The 21771-nt window shown below is 40.5% G+C and overlaps 2 protein-coding genes across 5 annotated transcripts in view; both read right to left on the bottom strand.

Annotated features, from left to right (window-relative positions):
• Window positions 1–11408: 11408 nt before the first annotated feature.
• ZMAT2 (zinc finger matrin-type 2) lies at window positions 11409–20519 on the bottom strand. Of its 2 annotated transcripts, none has more exons than XM_048220866.2 (6): window positions 20432–20519; window positions 18491–18584; window positions 17097–17220; window positions 15614–15687; window positions 15011–15156; window positions 11409–14301 (listed from the first exon to the last, which is right to left on the bottom strand). In XM_048220866.2, the coding sequence occupies exons 1-6, from the start codon at window positions 20468–20470 to the stop codon at window positions 14158–14160; spliced, it is 621 nt and encodes a 206-aa protein (XP_048076823.1). In that variant the 5' UTR covers window positions 20471–20519; the 3' UTR covers window positions 11409–14157. The 2 variants fall into 2 exon arrangements, with proteins under 2 accessions (XP_048076823.1, XP_026363946.1); XM_026508161.4 differs by lacking the exon at window positions 20432–20519 and adding an exon at window positions 18920–19027.
• The window catches only part of LOC113261837 (histidine--tRNA ligase, mitochondrial), a 7165-nt gene continuing 5213 nt past the window's right edge, over window positions 19820–21771 (bottom strand). For all 3 annotated transcript variants that reach the window (XM_026508160.4, XM_048220864.2, XM_057307124.1), the window contains 3 exons: window positions 21506–21622; window positions 21153–21299; window positions 19820–20618 (listed from right to left, as the gene is read on the bottom strand). In XM_026508160.4, the coding sequence (XP_026363945.1) occupies window positions 20559–20618; window positions 21153–21299; window positions 21506–21622 (324 nt within the window). In that variant the 3' untranslated portion in view covers window positions 19820–20558. The remainder of the gene's footprint in view (window positions 20619–21152; window positions 21300–21505; window positions 21623–21771) is intronic.

Below are 21771 nucleotides of genomic sequence, written 5' to 3'. Positions count from 1 at the left end.
TGAATGTTGTAATCAGCTTCTTCAAAACCTCTATTACTGTTGATAGTTTGACCTCTTCTCATGAATCCAAATGTTCTTAATGGCATCTAGAATGAATCCTTTCTAGAAGGTTTTCAATTTACTTTGCCCAGATCTATCCACGGAATCATCTGTGGCAGCTGTAACCTTACAAAATGTATTTCTTCAATAACAAGACTCGAAAGTCAAAATGACTCCTTGATCCATGGGCTGCAGAATGAATGTTGTGTTAGCAGGCATGCGAACAACATAAATTTCACTGTACCTCTCCGTAAGAGTTCTTGGGTGACCAGGTGCATTGTCGATGAGCAGTAGTATTTTGAAAGGATCTTTTTTCCTGCGGAATACATCTCACCAGTGGGCTAAAATATTCAGTAAACCATGTTGTAACCAGATGTGCTGTCATCCAGGCTTTATTGTTCCATTTACAGAGCACAGGCAGAGTAGATTTGCAATCATTCTTAAAGGCCCTCAGATTTTTGGAATTGTAAATGAGCATTGGCTTCAATTTAAATAAAAAAACTAGTGATGTACTATATGTTCGCTAATTGAATTTAAAGAAATGTTTTAAAAAGAAAAAAATAATAAAGTCACCAGCTGCATTAACGCCTATTGAGAGAGTAAGCCTGTGCTTTGAAGCCAGGAACTGACTTCTCTTTAGCTATGAAAGTGGCATCTTTTTCCAACAGAAAGCTATTTTGTCTGCATTGAAAATATGTTCTTTGGTGTACCACCTTCATGAATTATGTTAGCAAGATCTTCAACTTGCACTGTTTTTTAAGTTTTTATTTAAATTCCAGTTAGTTAACTTTCAGTGTGAGTTTAAAGTGTAGAATATAGTGATTCAACACTTCCTTACAACACTGAATGCTCATCACAAGTGCACTCCTTAATACCCATCACCTATTTAACCCATCCCCTCACCCACCTCTCCTCTGGTAGCCATCAGTCTGTTCTCTCTAGTTAAGAGTCTGTTTCTTAATTTGCCTTTTTCCCTTTGCTCGTTTTGTTTCTTAGTTTCCACATACAACTGAAATCATGTGGCATTTGTCTTTCTCTGGCTTATTTAGCTTACCATAACTCTCTAGCTCCATCTATGTCATTGCAAATGGCAAGATTTCATTCATTCTTTTTTTTTTTTTTTTTACAGCTGAGTAATATTCCATTGTGTATATATACCACATCTTCCTTATCCATTCATCAGTTGATGGACACGTGGGCTGCTTCCATAGTTTGACTATTACAGATAATGCTGCTATAAACATTTGGGTGCATGTATCCCTTTGAATTAGCATTTTTGTATTCTTTAGATAAATACCTAGTAGATCCAATTGCTGGATCATACGTTATTTCTTTTCTTATCTTTTTTTTTTTTTTAAGATTTATTTATTTGAGAGAGCACAAAAGCAGGGGGAGGGGCAGAGGGAGAGAGACAGAGAGAAGCAGACTCCCTGCTGAATGTGAAGCCCAGTACAGGGCTCAATCTCATGATCCTGAGATCATGAACTGAGCTGAAACCTAGAATCAGTTCCTTACTGAGCCACCCAGGTGATATATATATATATATATGTATATATACACACACACACATATATATGGTGCCTCAAATATATATATATGGTGCCTCAAATGGATATATATATATATATATATATCCCCCAAGATATATATATATATATATATATATATATATATATATATATGCCCCAAGAGATAGATAGATAGATAGATAGATCCCCCAAGAGATAGAAGGGGAGGGGCAGAGGGAGAGAGAAAGAGAGAAAATCCTAAGCAGGCTCCACACCTAGGGTGGAGCCTGATGTGGGGCTCAATCTCGCGACCCTGAGATCATGACCTGAGCCAAAAATCAAGAGTCATAGGTTTAACCAACTGAGCCACCCATCATCTCAAGTAAGTCTATTTTTAAAAAATTTTTGAGGAACCTCCATACTGTTTTCCAGAGTGGCTGCACCAGTCTGCATTCCCACCAGCAGTGAAAGAGTGTTCCCCTTTCTCCACATCCTCGCCAACACCTGTTGTTTCTTGTGTTGTTGATTTTAGCCATTCTGACAGGTGTGAGGTGATATCTCATTGTAGTTTTGATTTGTATTTCCCTGATGATTAGTGATGTTGGGCATCTTTTCACGTGTCTGTTGGCCATCTGTATGTCTTCTGTGGAAAAACATCTATTCATGTCTACTTGCACCTTTATGTCACGGAGATGGCTTTTCTCCTTAAACCTCATGAACCAACCTCTGCTAGGTTCAAAGTTTTCTTCTGCAGCTTCCTCACCTCTCTCAGCCTTCAAAGAATTGAAGAAAGTTAGGGCCTTCCTGTGGGTTAGGTTCTGGCTTAAGGGAATGTTGTAGCTAGTTTGATCTTCTATCTAGACCACTAAAACTTTCTCTGTATCAACAAGGCTGTTTCAGTTTATCACTCATGTGTTCCCTGGAATAGAACTTCTTGTAACTGATTGTGAACAGTCAACTGAGATAACTCACGACCCTTGGACCAGCCTGGAATAGAACTTTCAATTTCCTTCAAGAACTCTTCCTTTGCATTCACACACAACTTGGTTATTTGGTGCAAGAGGTCTAGCTTTCGACCTATCTTGATTATCAACGTGCCTTCCTAGCTAAGCTTAGTCATTTCTAGCTTTATGTTTTTTGTTACTTTAACACTTAGAGGCCACTGTAGGGTTATTACTAATTTCAATATTGTTGTGTCTCAGGTAACAGGAAGCCCCAAGGACAGGGAGTGGAATGGGGGAACAGGCAGTCAGGGCAGTAGTCAAGACACAAACAACATTTGCTGATAAAGTTTGCTGTCTTATAAATATAAATACAATATATATATTTCCCCTTTCTTTAAGTAGGTCCCATGCCCAGCATGGAGCCCAATGTGGGGCTTGAACTCATGACCCTGAGATCAAGACCTGAGCTGAGATCAAGAGTTGGACACTTAACCAACCGAGCCACCCAGGCACTACTGGTTTAATGTCTAATACTGGCACAATTCATGGTGTCCCCAAACAATTAAAATAGTAACATCAAAGATCACAGATCACCATAATGAATATAATAATAATGAAAATTTGAAATATTGTGAGAATTACCAAAAATGACACAGAAACAAAGGGAGCAAATGCTGCTGGGTAAATGGTGCCAGTAGACTTGCTCAACACAGGGTTGCCACAATCCTTCAATTTGTTAGAAAAAAAACAAAACAAAACCATTATCTGTGAAGTGCAGTAGAGCGAAGTACAATAAAACAAAGTATGCCTGGGGGCACCTGAGTGGCTCAGTCAGTTAAGCATCTGCCTTCAGCTCAGGTCATGATCCCAAGGGCCTGGGATCTAGCCCCACATGGGGCTCCCTGCTCAGCGAGGAGCCTGCTTCTCCCTCTCCCTCTGCCATCGTACCCCCACCCCCTGGCTTGTGCTGTCTGGCTCTATCTCTGTGTCAAATAAATAAATAAAATCTTAAAAAGAAAGAAAGAAAGAAAGAAAAAGTGTGCCTATATTTTTGAGTGACTAAACAACTGAGCTATCAAGCCATGAAAAAATATGGAGGAATCTTAAATGTATATTGCTTAGTCAAAGAAGCCAAGTGAAAAGGCTGTATACATACTCTAAGATTCCAATTATATATCACTCTGGAAAAGGAAAAACAATGTAGAGAGTGAAAAGATCAGTGGTTACCAGAAGTTTGATGAGGGAAGTGGGATTAATAGATGGAGCACAGAGCATTTTTCAGGGCAGTAAAACTATTCTATATAATACTCTCTCTAATGGTAGAAAGATGAAATTATGCATTTGTCAAAAGCTACAGAGCTATAAAACACAAATAGTAAACACTAAAATAAACTATGGACTTTAGTTAATATTAATGTATCAATATTAGTTCATTAATTATAACAAATCTACCACACTAATGCAAGATGTTAATAATAGAAAGGTGGAAAGGGAGAGAGAGGGCATATAGGTCCTCTCTATATTTTCTGTGGAATTTTTCTCTAAACCTACAACTGTTTTATTGAGGCAAAAAAAATGTATATATAATTTATAAATAATTTATATCTATACATATTTATATATATACATATATATACAAGCACAATCCAACAAATTATATAAATAACATCACAACTAAGTGGAATTTATCCCAGATATGCAGAATGAAATATTAGGAATTACAATAGTATAATTTACCAAATCAGTAGATTTAAGAAGAAAAGTCATAACTCTTTCCCTATATACTAAAAGACCCTTCAATAATACTCAAAACACATTCCAGATTTTTAAAAATAATTAAAATGGGAATTGGTGGCTATATCTCAAACCTGACCATGTTGTGTACATTAAATTATATTTTATCATCTTATGATATTATATATACACACATACATAATCATGTTAGAGACACATCTTACTTAATGGGGAAACAATGGAAGAATTCCAATAAAGGTCAGGAACAAGGCAAGGATGCTTTCTATTTTTACTACTTTTTAACATTACATTGGAGGAATTATCCAATGCAGTCAGAGAAAGGAAAACAAACAGAGGTATATAAATTGGAAAAGAAGTATAAAACAATTCAGTAAGGTGTCAGCACATAAAATTTACACAACAAAAATCAACACAAGTTAGTGTTAAGGAATAGAAGATCCTATCTTCTACAAAACAAGATAAATTCTTAAAAGCAAACTTGTTAAATGTACAAAATCTCATTGTGTGGAAAAATGTAATGCACTTTAAAAAGCACAAATGTGGACTTGAACAAGTGGAAAACTTCCCTTTGACTTAATATAATAAAGATGTCAGTTGTCTCCAAATTAATAGATAAGTTAATATGATCCCAATAAAATGCCAACATTTTATGGATGCAGACAATAATAACAAATAAACACGCAAGAATAAAGAAGAATCACGTCATTCCCATTAAAATGACTACCAAATAAACAAAAAACCAACAAAACAACAAGGGTTGGCAAGGATATGGAGACACTGGAATTCTTCTGCACTGTTGGTAGGAACATAAAATAGTGCTCTGCTATGGAAAACAGTATGAAGGTTCCTCAAAAAACTAAAAATGGAATGACTATGTGATCCAGCAATCCCAGTTCTGAGTATATATCCAAAAGAATTGAAAGCAGGATCTTGCCCTCTTTATTACCTAGTAGTTGTACTTGATTCTGGCTTGATGTCAGTGACTTTTAGTGACTTAGTGATGTGCTGATGGTAAAATGACTCTCTTGCCTAAGTTATTTGATGTACCAGTAATAATAATTCACTAATCATGAGCCAGTTATTGTTCCAAGCATATTACTGGTATTAAATCATGAATTTTTAAAAAATATTTTAACTAATCTATACACCCAACATAGGGCTCAAACTCACAACCCCGAGATCAAGAGTCATATGCTCTGTCAACTGGGCAGCCAGGCATTCCGATCCAATGAATTTCCACAAGAACTATACAAAGGAGGTGCTATGAATGTCAGTTTTAGAAATCAGAAAGCACTGTAACAGAGGTAGGGTTATTTGGCTAAGGTTATACAGTGTGGAGGTTCTAGAACCAGGGCTTGAACCCCTGTACTCTGCTTCTAGAGCCCAGACTCTTAACCTCTACACTACAGGGCAAGTGCAGTTAAAGCAGGATCTTGATGAGGTATTTATGCAGCCATCTTCATAACAGAATTCGCCATAGCCAAGGGGTGGAAGCAACCCAAGTGTCCATCAGTGAATAAATAAACAAAATGTGGTGTTACTATATATCTATATATATATATAACTATATATCATCCTTAAAAATTAAGGAAATCCTATCACATGCTACAGCATACATGAACCTTGAGCACATTATGCAAAGTAAAATAAATAAGCCAGTCACCAAAAAAAAGAAGCCAATCACAAAAAGACAAATACTGTGATTCCACTTATATAAGAAACATAGAGTAGTCAAATTTATTGATGATTGATGTACCAGTAATAACGATGATGGCTTTCAGAGGCTGGGAGTATGCATTGGAGGTTTTAATGGATACAGACTTTCCGTTTTACAAGATGAAAGAAGTTCTGGAAATGGGTGGTTGTGATGGTTGCATAACAATGGGAATGTAAATACCACTGACTGTGCTCATAAAAATGGCTAATATGGTAAATTTTATGATCTGTGTATTTCACCACAATTAAAAATTTTTTCAAGGAAAAAAATGAGATGGCCTTCAGCTTCCCATAGAATGCCAGCCTGGGCTCCACCCGCAAGAAAGTGCCTTCTATTTCACTTCATACTGCCAACAGAAGAGCACATTCTTGAAGTAAGAAACACTGCCTTGATGAAGTCCCATAGATTCATTTTATCTTTTGTTACTCTTGCCTTTGGGGATGTATCATGAAAAAGGTTGCTTTGGCCGATGTCATAGAGGTTGCTGCCTATGTTCTCCTCTAGAATTTTGATGGATTCCTGTCTCACATCGAGGTCTTTCATCCATTTGGAGTTTATTTTTGTGTATGGTGTGAGAGAGTGGTCAAGTTTCATTCTTTTGCATGTAGCTGTCCAATTTTCCCAGCACCATTTATTGAAGAGACTGTCTTTTTCCCACCGGATGTTTTTTCCTGCTTTATCAAATATTAGTTGCCCAAAGAGCCGAGGGTCCATTTCTGGGCTCTCTATTGTGTTCCATTGGTCTATGTGTCTGTTTTTGTGCCAGTACCATGCTGTCTTTGTGATCACAGCTTTGTAGTACAGCTCGAAATCCGGCATTGTGATGCCCCCAGCTTTGTTTTTCCTTTTCAACAGTTCCTTGGAGATTCAGGGCCTTTTCTGGTTCCATACAAATTTAAGGACTATTTGTTCCAGTTCTTTGAAAAATGTCCTCGGTATTTTGATCGGGATAGCATTGAAAGTGTAGATTGCTCTGGGTAGCATGGACATTTTAACTATGTTAATTCTTCCGATCCATGAGCATGGAATATCTTTCCATCTTTTTATGTCTTCCTCAATGTCTTTCAAGAGTGATTTATAGTTTCTAGAATATAGGTCCTTTACGTCTCTGGTTAAGTTAATTCCAAGGTAACGTATGGTTTTTGGTGCTATTGTAAATGGGATGGATTCCCTAATTTCTCTTTCTTCATCAAGATTAAAAGTTTCTGCACAGCCAAGGAAACAGTCAGAAAAACTAAGAGGCAGCCCACGGAATGGGAGAAGATATTTGCAAATGACACTACAGATAAAGGACTGGTATCCAAGATCTACAAAGAACTTCTCAAACTCAATACACGAGAAACAAATAAACAAATCAAAAAATGGGCAGAAGATATGAACAGACACTTTTCCAATGAAGACATACAAATGGCTAACAGACACATGAAAAAATGTTCAAAATCATTAGCCATCAAGGAAATTCAAATCAAAACCACACTGAGATACCACCTTACGCCAGTTAGAATGGCAAAAATAGACAAGGCAAGAGACAACAATTGTTGGAGAGGATGTGGAGAAAGGGGATCCCTCCTACATTGTTGGTGGGAATGCAAGTTGATACAGCCACTCTGGAAAACAGTGTGGAGGTCCCTTAAAAAGTTAAAAATTGAGCTACCCTATGATCCAGCCATTGCACTACTGGGTGTTTACCCCAAAGATACAGACGTAGTAAAGAGAAGGGCCATATGCACCCCAATGTTCATAGCAGCAATGTCCACAATAGCTAAATCATGGAAGGAGCCGAGATGCCCTTCAACAGATGACTGGATTAAGAAGTTGTGGTCCATATATACAATGGAATATTACTCAGCTATCAGAAAGAACGAGTTCTCAACATTTGCTACAACATGGACGGCACTGGAGGAGATAATGCTAAGTGAAATAAGTCAAGCAGAGAAAGACAACTATCATATGATTTCTCTCATCTATGGAACATAAGAACTAGGATGATCAGTAGGGAAAGAAAGGGATAAAGAAAGGGGGGTAATCAGAAGGGGGAATGAAACATGAGAGACTATGGACTATGAGAAACAAACTGAGGGCCTCAGAGGGGAGGGGGGTGGGGGAATGGGATAGGCCGGTGATGGGTAGTAAGGAGGGCACGTATTGCATGGTGCACTGGGTGTTATACACAACTAATGAATCATTGAGCCTTACATCAGAAACCGGGGATGTATTGTATGGTGACTAACATAATAAAATAAAAAATCATTATAAAAAAATAATAATAAAAAAATAGGGGTGCCTGGGTAGCGCAGTCGTTAGGCGGCTGCCCTCGGCTCAGGGCGTGATCCTGGCGTTCCAGGATCGAGTCCCACATCAGGCTTCTCCGCTGGGAGCCTGCTTCTTCCTCTCCCACTCCCCCTGCTTGTGTTCCCTCTCTCGCTGGCTGTCTCTCTCTGTCAAAATAAATAAATAAAATATTTAAAAAAATAATAATAAAGAGACTATACTTCATCATAAAAAAATAAAAAAATAAAAAGAATTACAAAAAAAAAAAAAGAAAAAAAAAAGAAACACTGCCTGCCTCACTTGAAATTGCTGAAACTGGAAAATAAAGGCATTTCAAAATGAATAAAAAATGGCAGGTTTTATGTTATAAAAAGTCAAAAAGGAGAATAAATACATATATTTAAAAACCTATGAAAACAAACACAACATTCCAACCCAAACTGAATAACCTTAAACAGTCATTTGGTGTTATGAAAAAATATTGTGAATCAAAAAAAGAAGTCAGAACAGAAGTGGAGAAAAAAGAAAAGATATAAGACAAGAGTTATTCAAAATCAGGAAAAACTAAAGAAAAAGACAAATCATTTTGGGGGGGAAATAAGGACTAATTTATAAGATGTCTAAGGGAAACAGACTTTACTTAAAATATAATAAGTGATATTAAGGAAAGGAATTAAAACAGTCAAGAAATAAAAATAAAAGAAATCAATAAGAAGGATGAGAAAGTGCTAGATACAGAGGCAAAAAAAAAACAAAAAACAAAAAAACCAACATATATTCTATATAGTCCCTAAAGAAAAAAAAATGATGGAACAGATGTAATATTCAAAATTATAATACAAGAAAACTTCCTGGAAATAAAATGTGAATCTACACATCAAAAGGGTCTTTCCATGAACCTAGGGAAAATTGATATGGAATGGTCAACTCTGAGACTTATCTTAGAAAATCAGTTAGATTTGAAAAAAAAAAAAAAAAAACAACCATCCAGGCCTCAGGCAAAGACAAAATCATTTAGGAATTAAAGAATCAGGTTGGTATTTCCACTACAATATACAAAGAAAGGCAGCAAAGAAGTTTTTAAAAACTCAAGGGGAAGAGCTATGAACCAAGATTATATATCCACCTGTCCTTCAAATACCAAAACTATAAAAATCAGTTTTAAATATGCAAGAAGTCAAGAATATATTCAGGAAACTCTCTTAAGGAATTTACTAAAAAAGGAATTTCATCCAAATAAAGACTAACTGGGGGGAAATTCAGAAAACCTTATGATGGGGAGCATTAAATATATTAAGTTGTAGATCTTTAAAATAAAGGTGGTGATAAGAGTGGGAAATAGTATGCAAATTTTGTTTCCTAAAAACAACATGACTAAAAAAATGGGAGAAAACAGAATAAAATAAATTGTGGTTATATAATAGAAGGGAGTCAAAATATAGCTGAGAAATTAAAATATAGATTCCGAATGAGGAAAAGAAATTTGAGAGAAGATACAAGTGTAACCGTAACCATTGGAACAAAACGACAAACATTACTGAACACCAAAAGTAATTTTAAAAGAGTTTTTCATTTATTTGGTTTTTGTTTGTTAGCACTTCTTACTTTCTGGCACTACATGATGCCAGAAAGCTCTTTATTTCCTTCCCCAATCCTAGCATCAACCATTTCTCCAAGAAACCTGGTTCCTGGTGTAAAGGGAGCTGAACATGCACTGGAAACCCTGTGGCTCTGGTGCTCTGGACAGGGGAGGAGTCTTAAACACTCTCTCCAAGACTGATTATTGGGAAAATGAAGAGAGCCAGCATAGTGGCAAAAGGGCTAGAAGGTCCTGAACCACTCCAGTGGTTAGAAGATGCTTTACTTGAAGGAACTGCTCAGCTAGGGCCAATCTGGCCACATCCTCTAGATTATATTATCTTGAATGGTGAGAAAGACGTGTGATACAGTAAGTTAACCAGAACAGGAGTGATCCAGTACATTCTAGCGTCCAAAAAACTGCCCTATCCAGGGGCGCCTGGGTGGCTCAGTTGTTAAGCATCTGCCTTCGGCTTGGGGCGTGATCCCGGCGTTCAGGGATCGAGTCCCACATCAGGCTCCTCCGCTGGGAGCCTGCTTCTTCCTCTCCCACTCCCCTGCTGTGTTCCCTCTCTCGCTGGCTATCTGTCACATAAATAAATAAAATCTTAAAAAAAAAAAAAAAAAAAAACTGCCCTATCCAGACACTGAGGGAGCATCCAAGGACACACTGCTGTGAGGACTCACATCTCGTTTACCCCTAGCAAGCTCTCCCAAGCAGTTGCCTTCCAAGCTTATTCTCTATTACCACACAGCAGTCACCTAGTCCACAAGTCTCTGGACACCCCCTCCAGCTTCTACACTCATCAGACTCCACAGGGAGTCACTCTGATCAAATTGATTTTCACAGTGCCTAAGAAGAGTGGAATCTTTACAAGGTGCAAACTGTACTCCAGGCCTTACCTTGGTACTTTTGAAGCTAAACCAGATAAACCCCACAGCTCCTCTCCCCAGTGTCATAATAGGTGTTACATGGTATTACTTCTATTACTATTTTAAACATTATTCTAGGGGCGCCTGGGTGGCACAGCGGTTAAGCATCTGCCTTCAGCTCAGGGCGTGATCCCGGCATTATGGGATCGAGCCCCACATCAGGCTCCTCCGCTATGAGCCTGCTTCTTCCTCTCCCACTCCCCCTGCTTGTGTTCCCTCTCTCGCTGGCTGTCTCTATCTCTGTCGAATAAATAAATAAAATCTTTAAAAAAAAAAAAAACAAAACATTATTCTAACCCCCACGTATATTCATTCCTGGGTTTTGGCACCAAAAATAAAATAATTTTTAAAAAACCACCAAAAATAAATAAATAGCCCCACATGAATATTCTATTCCTTTTTTGTACAGTTTAACGTCTAACCTTTTTCTTCCCATAATTCCTTCCAATTAACCAGTTATAATCTCAGTGTGCCTTTCCAGCCCTTTTTCCTCAATCTATATATTTAACTGTATGTACAACATAGTTTTATGAAGGAGTTCGGGTGGGTGTGGAAATCAGTTTGGTATTGGTTTTGTGCTTTTTTTACTTAACAGTATGTCTTGGTGATCTTTCTTGTTAGTACACAGATCTAATTCACATATATAGTAATGGTTGCATTATATTCAAGAATAAATGTACCAGTTTTATTTTAAATGTTTCACTGTTATATAAACAAAGCTGCAGTAAACATCCTTGTAAGTATATGTACACATACACAGGTATGTTTTTAGGACAGACACTTAAGAATAGAATTGCTGGATTAAAGAATCTTCACACTTAAATTTTTGGAGGGGGCTATGAGAGATGCAAGAGTCCCTAGAGGTGCCTGAAGCCAAAGAATCATCCGAAGCCATCAGATCTTTTGTTCCCTAGGTACTTTAAAGGCAATTCCACCAGAATGTAAATTCCATGACAGCTAGAACCCTGATGCCTTACCCCAGAAAAGAATACCAGGGCCTGGAACACGGTCAGCATCTCAGCAATCACTGAATAAATGAACACACGTAGGCCAGTTGGGGGCATATTCCTCAACCAGAATGCAAAATTTCCATGGATTTTAGAAAGACTACAAATATCAAAGAAGTTTCTTCCAGAGATTTCTGAGTTACCTGGGATTGTTCTGGGCTCCTAAATTTCCATCCCATCTCCTTCTTCCCTCTTTCCAAGTCACCACCTTGAGTCCCTTCACACACCCATGACCTAGACCAACCCCTCAGAGACCCAAACTACTTGTCAGTCGCAAGAGAATTTAGAGACAGGTGTCTGAATTTAGAGTACAGGTGACCGAAGTTAAGATTCCACTGTACCAAGGAGGGTGGGAAATCATTTGAAGACAAGCTGAATTAGTACTCTTGAAGAATAGTAAAAAATGGAAGGAACTCAGCTGACACTTTCTCCAGCCTACTTTGAAAGGGGGAGAAAAAGGGCCCAGTCTACTAGAGTAGAGCATTACTTGAAGGACCTGTAGAGCACAAAATCCTGTCAAGGAAAGAACCCACTAATCTGCCTGCAACTGGCCAACAAATACTGTATGTGAAATGCTCCGAGCCAGTAGACACATTCACAGTGATCCCAATGGCAAGACTGAGCATCAGAAATAAATTAGGCAAAAGTTATGCCCGGCAGCAAGGGAGTTATGTACAAAAGTCCAAAGGAAAGAGTATAGTACTTTAAGGGACCCAAAGGTGGTTCAGATGCTTCAAGGGGCTAAATGAGGCAGAGAATGTAAATAAGCCATATGGTGGCAGCCTGGTTAACCCACATAAAGCCCACTTTTCAGGATACAGAACCACCGAAGGTTATTATAGAATTCACCTAGTTGGAGTTTGTGTAACTATTGCTGGGTTTGTTCAACAGACTGATTTTTTTCCTCTGTATTTCTGGGATCTGGCACAGCACCTAATCCAGGGAATATCAAAGCTTTTTCTTTAGTTAAGCAGTCTGCGCCATCCAGTTCTCAAGTTAGACCAAAGTAGGGAAGGGAGCTTATCAGTGCTTCTCAATGGGGGTCGGGGGAGGGATTTCACCCCCAACTCCTGGGGACACATCCTTATTTGTCAAACTCGGGGAGGAGGTGCTACCAGTCTCTGGTGAGTAGAGGCTAGGGATACTGCTAAACATCCTGAAATGCACAAGAGAACCTCCACTACAAAGAATTAACCAGCCCAAAATGTCAACAGTGCCAAAACCGAGTAACCCTGTGCCTAGCCTAACTGCAGATAGTAAGGAAAACACTAAGTTCAACCCTAAATTCTGTTCCAAAAACAGACCAAAGGCGGCTAAAATTATAGGAAAATTTGTGTTCAGACTCCTCCGGACACACATCCCATCAGAGGAAAATACAACTCGTGCTGAAGGAACCTAGAAAAAAAAAAGTGACAGGGCTCAAATGAAGGGAGAAGAAAGAAGCAACTCTGTATGTAAACACTCAGTGTAGGAAGGAAAAAAAACAATACACAGGGAAGAATATGGAATGTTCCCACCAAATGCGAATAGGCCCAGTCAATGCCATTTATTATACATGTTGAACAGTCTCTGAGACCCAAGGGCTCCCATATGAAGTTTTTTTTTTTTTCCTTTTTCTTTTTTGCATCAAACAGGTTCTTCCAAGAGCCTGCTCACAAGGAAGAAAAAAAAAAGAGTAATCCTCAATGAAATGAAACAAACAGGAAAAGCTGAACAGTCTACACATGAAAAACAAAGTTTAAAAAATTCACCAGACAAAAACCACACCAAACACTCATCCCATTTAATTTCCTGTTACATGCACTGAGGGAGCCAAGAACATCAGGCCCCAAGGCAGCAAAGCTCTGAGGTTCTAGCTCAGGCTCCCTCTATGTGACAAATTCATGCACACACGCCCGCACATACCACTGACCCAGGCAGAAATACACATGCATGCACAGGTGGTAGAGAACCACAGGGGGGTTGGGGGGAAAAGAGGGCTGGTCAAAAATGTGCCATCAACTGGACACTGGGGACCCAGAGAACCCTTCTGCTGCAGGCTAAGCAAGAGTCAAAATTAAAACAAAGGGAAAACACAGGATAAATGTAGGATGCTCAGAGAAGAGATTGGAGAGATGAAGAGGGAAAGATACAGGGGGAGTTTTGGGAAAGCAGCCTCAGAAGAGATTTTTCTTTATTGGGAATTCAGGCAGAGGTCCTGTGACTCCAGTGATATACTGAGGCTGAAGGCATATGCCACAGCATTACCTCTGCATCCTGTGCTCTCTTCCAAAGTAGAGGGAAACCACAGACACCCACCCTCTAGCCCTCCCCATTGCGGCTCTTAAGGACTTTCCCAAGTACCCCCTAAAAAATGACCCCCCCACACACAAACGAAGTTAGCAAAGAGCCAAGCACAGAAAGCCTCAGTAACTCTTCTTGGTGGAACCAAAGCCAGAGAAGCCCATCACAGCTGCCATCTCATCATCCTCCTCAAATGTCAAGTCCTCCTCAGCCCTCCTTTTCTTCTCCTTCTGTTTCTCTTTCTTGTAGGCTTTGGCCTTTTCCTCCTAGGGGGGAAATCACTCAGAATCAGTTCAGACTCCTGAGCCAAACGTTGAAAGAGACAAGTGAGTGTCAAGATTCCTTTCTATCTTTAGGAGAAAATAGTTAAAGACAAGTAAAATTTCAAGAGCAGAGGAAAAGCCACAGTAAAGATTTTAAGAAACAACAAACAGCAGTTTTAGCCTGTGAAGAGCACTTCTCAGTCCTACATCCCAGTTCATCTCTAGTTCTTAAAAAGGTTACGGAAGCAAAACCACATATAACAACTCTCACCCTGGGGCACACAGTACATGCCAGTAACTGATCTAAACGCTTTATGGAGATTATAAACTAAGATCTCTAATGGGAAAACTGAGGCATGGAGAGATTATATAACTCGCCCAAAAGTCATAGCCAGTAAGTGAAGGAAACAGAATTCTGACCCAGTCAGCCTGGTTCCATGTGCCTCGTGGGGACTAGGTGTATTTAATCCCTCCTGCAGCAAAAAAAAAAAAGTAGGCCCAGACAGTCCAGGAAAAAAAGGATAGGTTCACAGCCACATCCTTAAGATCACAACAGTCCCAAACAAAGACAATAAATGTTTCCCCCAATATAGTGAAATTCAGGATACAACTATCCTCTGGGGGTGGGAGTGGAATGAAGAAGCCTCCTCCTGATTTGTAACACAAAATTCAAAGCTGGGGGACAAAAGATGGAAGGATAGCAGAGCCTTACCTCTTCTCTGAGCTCTTTCATTCTTTCCTCAAAATCATAATCTTTCTGTTTCTCTTCCATCTTCTTCTTGTTGACTTCAAAACGCTTCTTCACCTGATCCAAGGTGGAACGTTCCACACGCATAGACATGCCCAGATTTCGCTGATCTGGGTGGGATCAATAGTGAAAAAGGTAATGGCATTACAATATCCTCAGACCCTCAAAACGTTTTTGATATTAAAAAAAAAAAACTTCTCATAAAATACACAGCAAAAATAATTAGGACTGGAAAAAAAAACTCCCTTGGCTTTACTTGTTCCCAGAAGCAGCAGCTAAAGTTAGCAAGATGCAAGTGGTTTCAACTGCCCTTACTGAGCAAATGCACACCAACTGGGACAGCTAGGCCTTGGAGAAGACCACGGTCTGGGCTTGTTGAGAGCCTAGAATAGTGTCTCATCTTAGGGCCTCCAGAAACACTAGATAATGAAGTAAAGCACGCCCCGTACTGAAGCCACTGGAGAAATTCTCAGGCATTAAAAAAAGATCCAACTGAAACCACCCTTTCCCCTACTCCACCTTCAAAACCCAGTCCCAGCCCTATCACAAACTACCTCCAAGCCTTACGTTTCTTTCCGTTAATGTGATCCAGGAAGTTGATAGAGTCTTTCACCACACAGTCACAGACATTGCAGTAATACCTAGCAAACAGAAGAAACACCACTTGTGTCAAATCTAGCTGTAAGGATCTTAATGTTTTCAACCAACAAACTCATATTTTTAGGTAAATTTTCTTTTTACAAAGAAGGCACTTCTCATATTCATAAAGCATTACCTCTTGAAAGAGTACGGTAGCCAACCTCCAAGATGGCCCCACAACGATCCCCAAATTCCTGGTATTCGTACCTTGGGCAGTCCCCTCCCAATTTGTACCAAGGCTGGTCTGTGACCAAAAGAATATTTCAGGATGCCTGATGGCTCAGTCAGTTAAGCATCTGCCTTCAGCTCAGGTCATGATCTCAGGGTCCTGGGACGATAGCCCTCCATCAGGCTCCCTGCTCAGCAGGGAGTCTGCTTCTCCCTCTACCCCTCTTTCTGCTCGTGCTCTCTCTCTCAAATAAATAAATAAAATCTTAAAAGAAAAGTTTAAAAGTGATGCTATAGCACTTTCAAGATTAGGTTATAAAAAAAAAAAAGTGGCTTCGGTCTTTGTCTATGTCTTACTCTGGGGATGTCACTTGCTTTACTGTGAGCATCACTATGGAGAGGCCCATGAGGCAAAGAACTGAGGCCTCCAAAGAACTATCACATGAAAGAGCTTTCAATCAAATCAATCACACCCACTTATGCCTCAGATGAATGCAGACCCAGCAGACACCTTCAGTGAAGCTTTATGAAACCCTAAGCCAGAACCACAGAGGTTAAGTCTTGTCCGGATTACTTACCCATAGAAATAGTAAGCTATCTGCTGTTTTATGCTGCTAACTTTTGGGTGAATTTGTTAATTTACACAGCAACAGATAACTAACACAGAGAGAAATGATGTTAGTGGGTTTTCTAAGCAACCCAGAGACATGTCACTCACTGCTGTTTTGCCCTACTAGAAAACCTAAATGAACAAAGAAGTATTGGTAGGCAAAAGACTACAGTTCTTGCAGGACACTTCTTCCCACGGGTTATGGGTCTTGGTCTAGGAGGAAGGTGTACGATCAAGCAATCCATAACAACTACAATGTACTTTTTGCAGGGAATCTGGAACCTCAACTCCCTTTATTCACCATCAACAGCTCCCAGGCTCCATTCTAGCTCCACCTAATCTCTCCCCTCGAAATGTCCTCAGTAGTCCTTTCCTTCATTTCGTCCTCTTAAGATATTAAGAGGTAGTTACAGTGCTAATATGAAGAGGCCTACAGAGTGGTCCCTCCTAAAGACACTATAATGTTTAGTTGAGGCCTTGGGGAGGGGTGGGGGGACAAATCTAAAGGTAGAATTATAGGGTAACATGGCTGTTCTCCTGGGGCCAGAGAACCTCCTCAACACTTGCTAAAACCAACGAAGACAGTTTATTTGACCTATTCCTGGCTCCTGAGAAAGACGAAAAGTCACTCACCCTCCCATCTCAGATTGTGGCGTGGTCTTGGTAATGACAATTGTCTTCCCAAGCTTGGATTCCAGGTCCACCTTATAGTCTCTATGCCGGAGAAGCTCCCGTTTGACTGGCTGCACTGGTTTTCCTAAAATATAATAGAGAAAGAAGTCCCTTTAATATTACAGTTCCTTAAGCAGAAAGGAAAAAAATGCATGAAACCGGAAATACAGATGTCTACTCTCATTTCTTTCTTGAGCCTGAACCAAGGGACACAATGACTACTTCTAGAAGCAGCTAGGGAGAATCTCAACATAGGAAAAATGATAAGCAATCCCTAAACTCTCTAGAGGCTTTTATCACTTTAAAACCAACAAATCTAAAAGCAAAGATTTTTATTTATTGATTAACTGAATTGAAGTTAAAAGCAAACTTTTAAAAGAAAAGCAAGGAGGGGTGCTGGGTGGCTCAGTCGGTTAAGCATCCGCCTTCAGCTCAGGTCATGATTCCAGGGTCCTGGGATCAAGTTCCACATCAGGCTCCGTGCTCAGCGGGAAGTCTGCTTCTCCCTCTGCCCCCACCCCGCTCATGCTCTCTCTCTCAAATAAATAAATAAAATCTTAAAAAAAAAAAAGATAAAAAAAATTAAAATAAAATCAAGAATATTCAGTAATACTTTCAGACAGGCACCCCAAGCATAACAGAAAAGGAATCTTCAGAGGGCTGGGAAAATTTTTAAAAGGGGACCAACATTCAGGAAATACCTGTTACATACTTGGCACTACTGTACAAATTACATCAAAACTAAAAGGATTAGTGTATACAAGGTGGTGTGACAGTAAAGTGAAAGAAGAATGCATATGTCTGAAAACAGATGAAAAAACAAAATTTCTTTTTGTATAGGGGACTCCCTATCTAGGAAAGGAGAACCAACTCCCTGACACTGTACAAAACACAGAGAACAGTACTACTAACCACCAGCTGAACACAATCACACATTTCTTGGTGAGTACCCTTGCTCTTCCCAGACTATAGGGGAAGGTCTTTATTGGGCCAGTCATGTTCTACTTCCCCTTAAGTGACTTCAAGGAAAAGAGTAGCAGTAATGCACAGCAACAAAATACTCCATTTCTGTACTAAGGATTCTACTCTCTTTTCTGTACTTGAGGAAAGTAGGAAATGAGCTAAGCAAAAGGAGAGCAAGAAAGCAGAGGAAACAGAGCTGGAGAACACCTCAAAACCGCCTCACTCCATTTCCTCGCTCTCACTTTATACATTAAGAAATCGAGAACCAGGGAGGCAACACTGCCAGGGGTTACACAGGATACGAGGACATCTCATTTCAACTACCCAACCCGCTCTCCTGTTGTGACTTCGCCTCTACAATACCCGTAGCCCTTGATGGAGTAGGCACCCACCATCCTTCTTTTCTCTCTCTTCCGTGAGCCTCTTCTCGGCGAGCTTCTCATATTCATCTTTGTCCCACTTTCGGCGAAAGTCCAAGTTTTTTGTCTGTAAGGAGAAAAGCGCTCAAGATTCGTCGCTAATCATATCCGACCCCTAGAGGAACGGAGGGGACCGCGTCCACGCTGGCAAGGCGACCCCCGGACCTGTAGAGAGCGAAGACTCTCCGGACTGCACCAGGAGGCTGAGGTGGCCTCAGGACCCCAACCCGAGAGACCTCCGCGATTCCACAGACCCTGCGCCCGCACTCCACGGGGAAGGTCTTGAACCCGGGCCACTGGACCGCAAGGAGGTGTTGAGAAGCCAGTCGGGTGCAGGATATTCCGCGCTGAGAAGCCACCCCCCTGCCCCCCGACCAAAGCCTCCTCACACACAACACCTACCCCGCTGCCCGACGCCATCTTCACTGCGAAGTGAATGGGAAGCCGGAAAATGACGTAAAAAGCGACCCTGAGCCGTAAAGCAAGCTTGCCCTCCAATAAGCTGAGAGTCTCGCGTTCTAAACGAGCTAAGGACTGGAGGGCTTCTAAAGCAGGCTTGTTGGGCCCTCCTCTGCCCCGAGGAAATGGCGCATGCGCACGGAGAGTATGAAGCAACACGGAAGTAAGGGCGCGTACAAACGTTTTTTGCCTTGGCTTTCTAAACAAGCATCGAAGTGCTGATCTGCTTCAACTCGTCTATTTTACAAACAAGGAAACGGTTCAAATCAGTGCCCTCTGATCTAGTCTAATCAATTTTGCGTGCGTTTGCCAAGAGTTTCTAAATTTTCTTTGAGGCTGAATGGGTTATCGGGAGCCTCTAGCTGCCCCATTTACCTGTATGCACTAAAAATGTGGCCCCAACACCAGTGTTTTTAAGTTGCAGCCTTCCCAGCGCATATATAGAAATCATTTTTTGCACATTGTCTCTTTATTTGGAAGCAATGCTATCACCCTTCGCTTAACTCATCTTTTTCCTTCAGTGAGGAACTTTATAGTCATTCAATCTATAGGGCACAATTTAATCAACATGATTGGACTTGGAAAGGCCAGTCATCAGCAATGTGGTAGGGTGAAGAACTATGGCAGATGGCTCACTATATGCTGACTTCAACATGACTGTATCTCCAAGTTGGGGGGGGGCAGTGGGGAGCACTGGGGAACTGTGACTGCTCCCTTCACTGAATACAGAAGCATCACCCCTGGGAGGTTTCTCCTAGCTCTCAGAATTCTCCAGTGTACACTCCAGCGTTTTCTACGGCCTATGCAAACCAATCTCCTGATAACAAATCACCCAAACTACTACATTTAATATTTTATTTAATATATTATCCAATCACTTCTAGAACAGCCACTTCCATAGAACACGGAATATAGTCGAGCAGTAATTCTGGCACAGGAAATGGTCTCCAAAATCTCAAAAGATTAGACCATTTTGTCAGTCACCTACTAAATTCAACATTCAGGTTACTAAACAGACAGCCTCACTCTATTAAGAGTAGATGGACTAGAGAGATACCACATCAAAATGAGCACTGCTATGCCCTTAGGATAGCATCTTCGTCCTCACAAAGGAGAAAGCAGCCATTTGCCCCTTTCCTGCTGTCTCCCAAAACTCCCTGGACAAGCCAAGGGCAGGTTGTGGACAAACTTCCAAGAATCTGATTCAGAAGCTGTAGTGGAAGGTCAAGTATCTGACTTCTGATCTCAATGGTCTCAGCCTGAGGCAACTTTCCTAGAGCCTTGAGCTCAAAGCAACCATCTCAGCACCTCTTGGCAGCATTCAATGGCACTTCAAATCTGCCATCTGTCTCTGCAGTTAGAACACATCTCTTTCACATACCAGCCATCTGCACCCATGCAGAATAGCTGCTCACACTAGCCCAGGAGTCCTCAGGGCCTCCTACAGTTCTGTACCCAGAAAGGATGGAGGAGGCAGAGGAACATGTCACCCATCCTGGCCAGCAGTTGTGAAGTCCATCAGGAACTTAGTCCTAAAAGAAATATCTTCTAGAAAGAGCAGCAGATGGCAAGCAGGCAACGATCAAGACTCAGATAGTCTCTTCTGAATTTCGGCCACAAGATTTTCCCGTTTAATGGCCACCTGTAACATAAGAGAACCCTCATGTGGCAAACTATAAAGAGTGATACTAGCTTCTTAGTCACTGCTTTTCCAGATTCATTTTACCCTGCATCTGCTCCCACTACTTATATAACCAGTAGGAAGAAGTGTGGGCTTCAAGAAGGTATGCCCTCAACACTAAAGAGATTCAAACATCTGGGGCACTTGCCTGGCTCATGTGACCCTTGACCTTGGCGTTGTGAGTTCAAGCCCCAAGCAGGGTGGAGAGATTACATAAAAAATAAAATCTTTAAAAAGGGGGGGGCGGTGGAGAGGGGTTTATAAACACCTGATCTACGTCTATTTTGTTGGACTGGTCTCAAAATACCCATTAAGATTTCATCGGTCCTTCTGCCCACCTCGCTAATACTCACTGGTTAAAGGATTGCCTGCGTGGGTCTTCATTCATCTTTAACACTATTAACCCTGGAGATATTTCCTCAGCCGTAAGACACATATTTCTTAAAGAATCTAAGAAAGGTAAAATACTTGATTCCTTCTATTTCCCCCACTCACCTCCTCCCTGCTGGCCACTGAACGAAGCTTGATTACCCCTTCCTTCAATTCTTGCTCACCAATAATGACCGCCAGTGGAATGCCCGTGTGCTCACAGTAGTGTAGCTGAGTTAGTAGTTTAGGATTGTTCTTATACAGCAGCTCTGCCTGAAAAGGGTGAAGTCAGAATAAGGGGCTTAGGAGTAACCACACTCCTCAAGCATTTCCAAAGAAATAAGTAGCTAGCCCTCCTACTAGAAGACACTTAAGTGAAGACTAGAAAGGTCTTGAGTTCCACCTTAGACTTTAGGTAGAAATGGCCACCTGAAATGGCTACACATACCTAGATGACCTGGATATAGGTTCTACAATACCTTGATCCCAGCATCCCAAAGCTCTGAAATTAGCTTCAACCGTTCATGAAGAAAGTTCTTCTGTGGTGTGGCCACAAACACTTGGGTCTCTGTGGTCCGTATCTTCTGACCAGAAGTCTGATTAAAGAGAGAAAAGAAAGTAAAACTAATAAAAAACTTCTTGTGCATCAGTAATTAAAAAAAAAAAAAAAAAAGACAAAAAGAATCATCAGAAAAACAGTCCAACTGTATATCCACAAACATGAGTTTTTAGTCTCCAGGCCCAA

Source organism: Ursus arctos, unplaced genomic scaffold (assembly GCF_023065955.2).
Source record: "Ursus arctos isolate Adak ecotype North America unplaced genomic scaffold, UrsArc2.0 scaffold_5, whole genome shotgun sequence".
Lineage (NCBI taxonomy): Eukaryota > Metazoa > Chordata > Mammalia > Carnivora > Ursidae > Ursus > Ursus arctos.
The sequence above is the reverse complement of the archived record's forward strand: the minus strand, read 5'-3'. Positions and strand labels throughout refer to the sequence as shown.

What these genes read in the sequence shown, in the direction of transcription:
- ZMAT2 (XM_048220866.2), bottom strand. Translation starts at nt 20,470, where the DNA reads ATGGGTGACATGTTCCTCTGCCTCCTCCATCCTTTCTGG. An exon ending in GCCTCCTCCATCCTTTCTGG is followed by an intron (nt 18,585 to 20,431) that starts GTACAGAACTGT and finishes TTCTCCTTACAG; the next exon opens with ACAAAAAACTTGGACTTTCG. An exon ending in AGAGAGAGAAAAGAAGGATG is followed by an intron (nt 17,221 to 18,490) that starts GTGGGTGCCTAC and finishes ATTATATTTTAG; the next exon opens with GAAAACCAGTGCAGCCAGTC.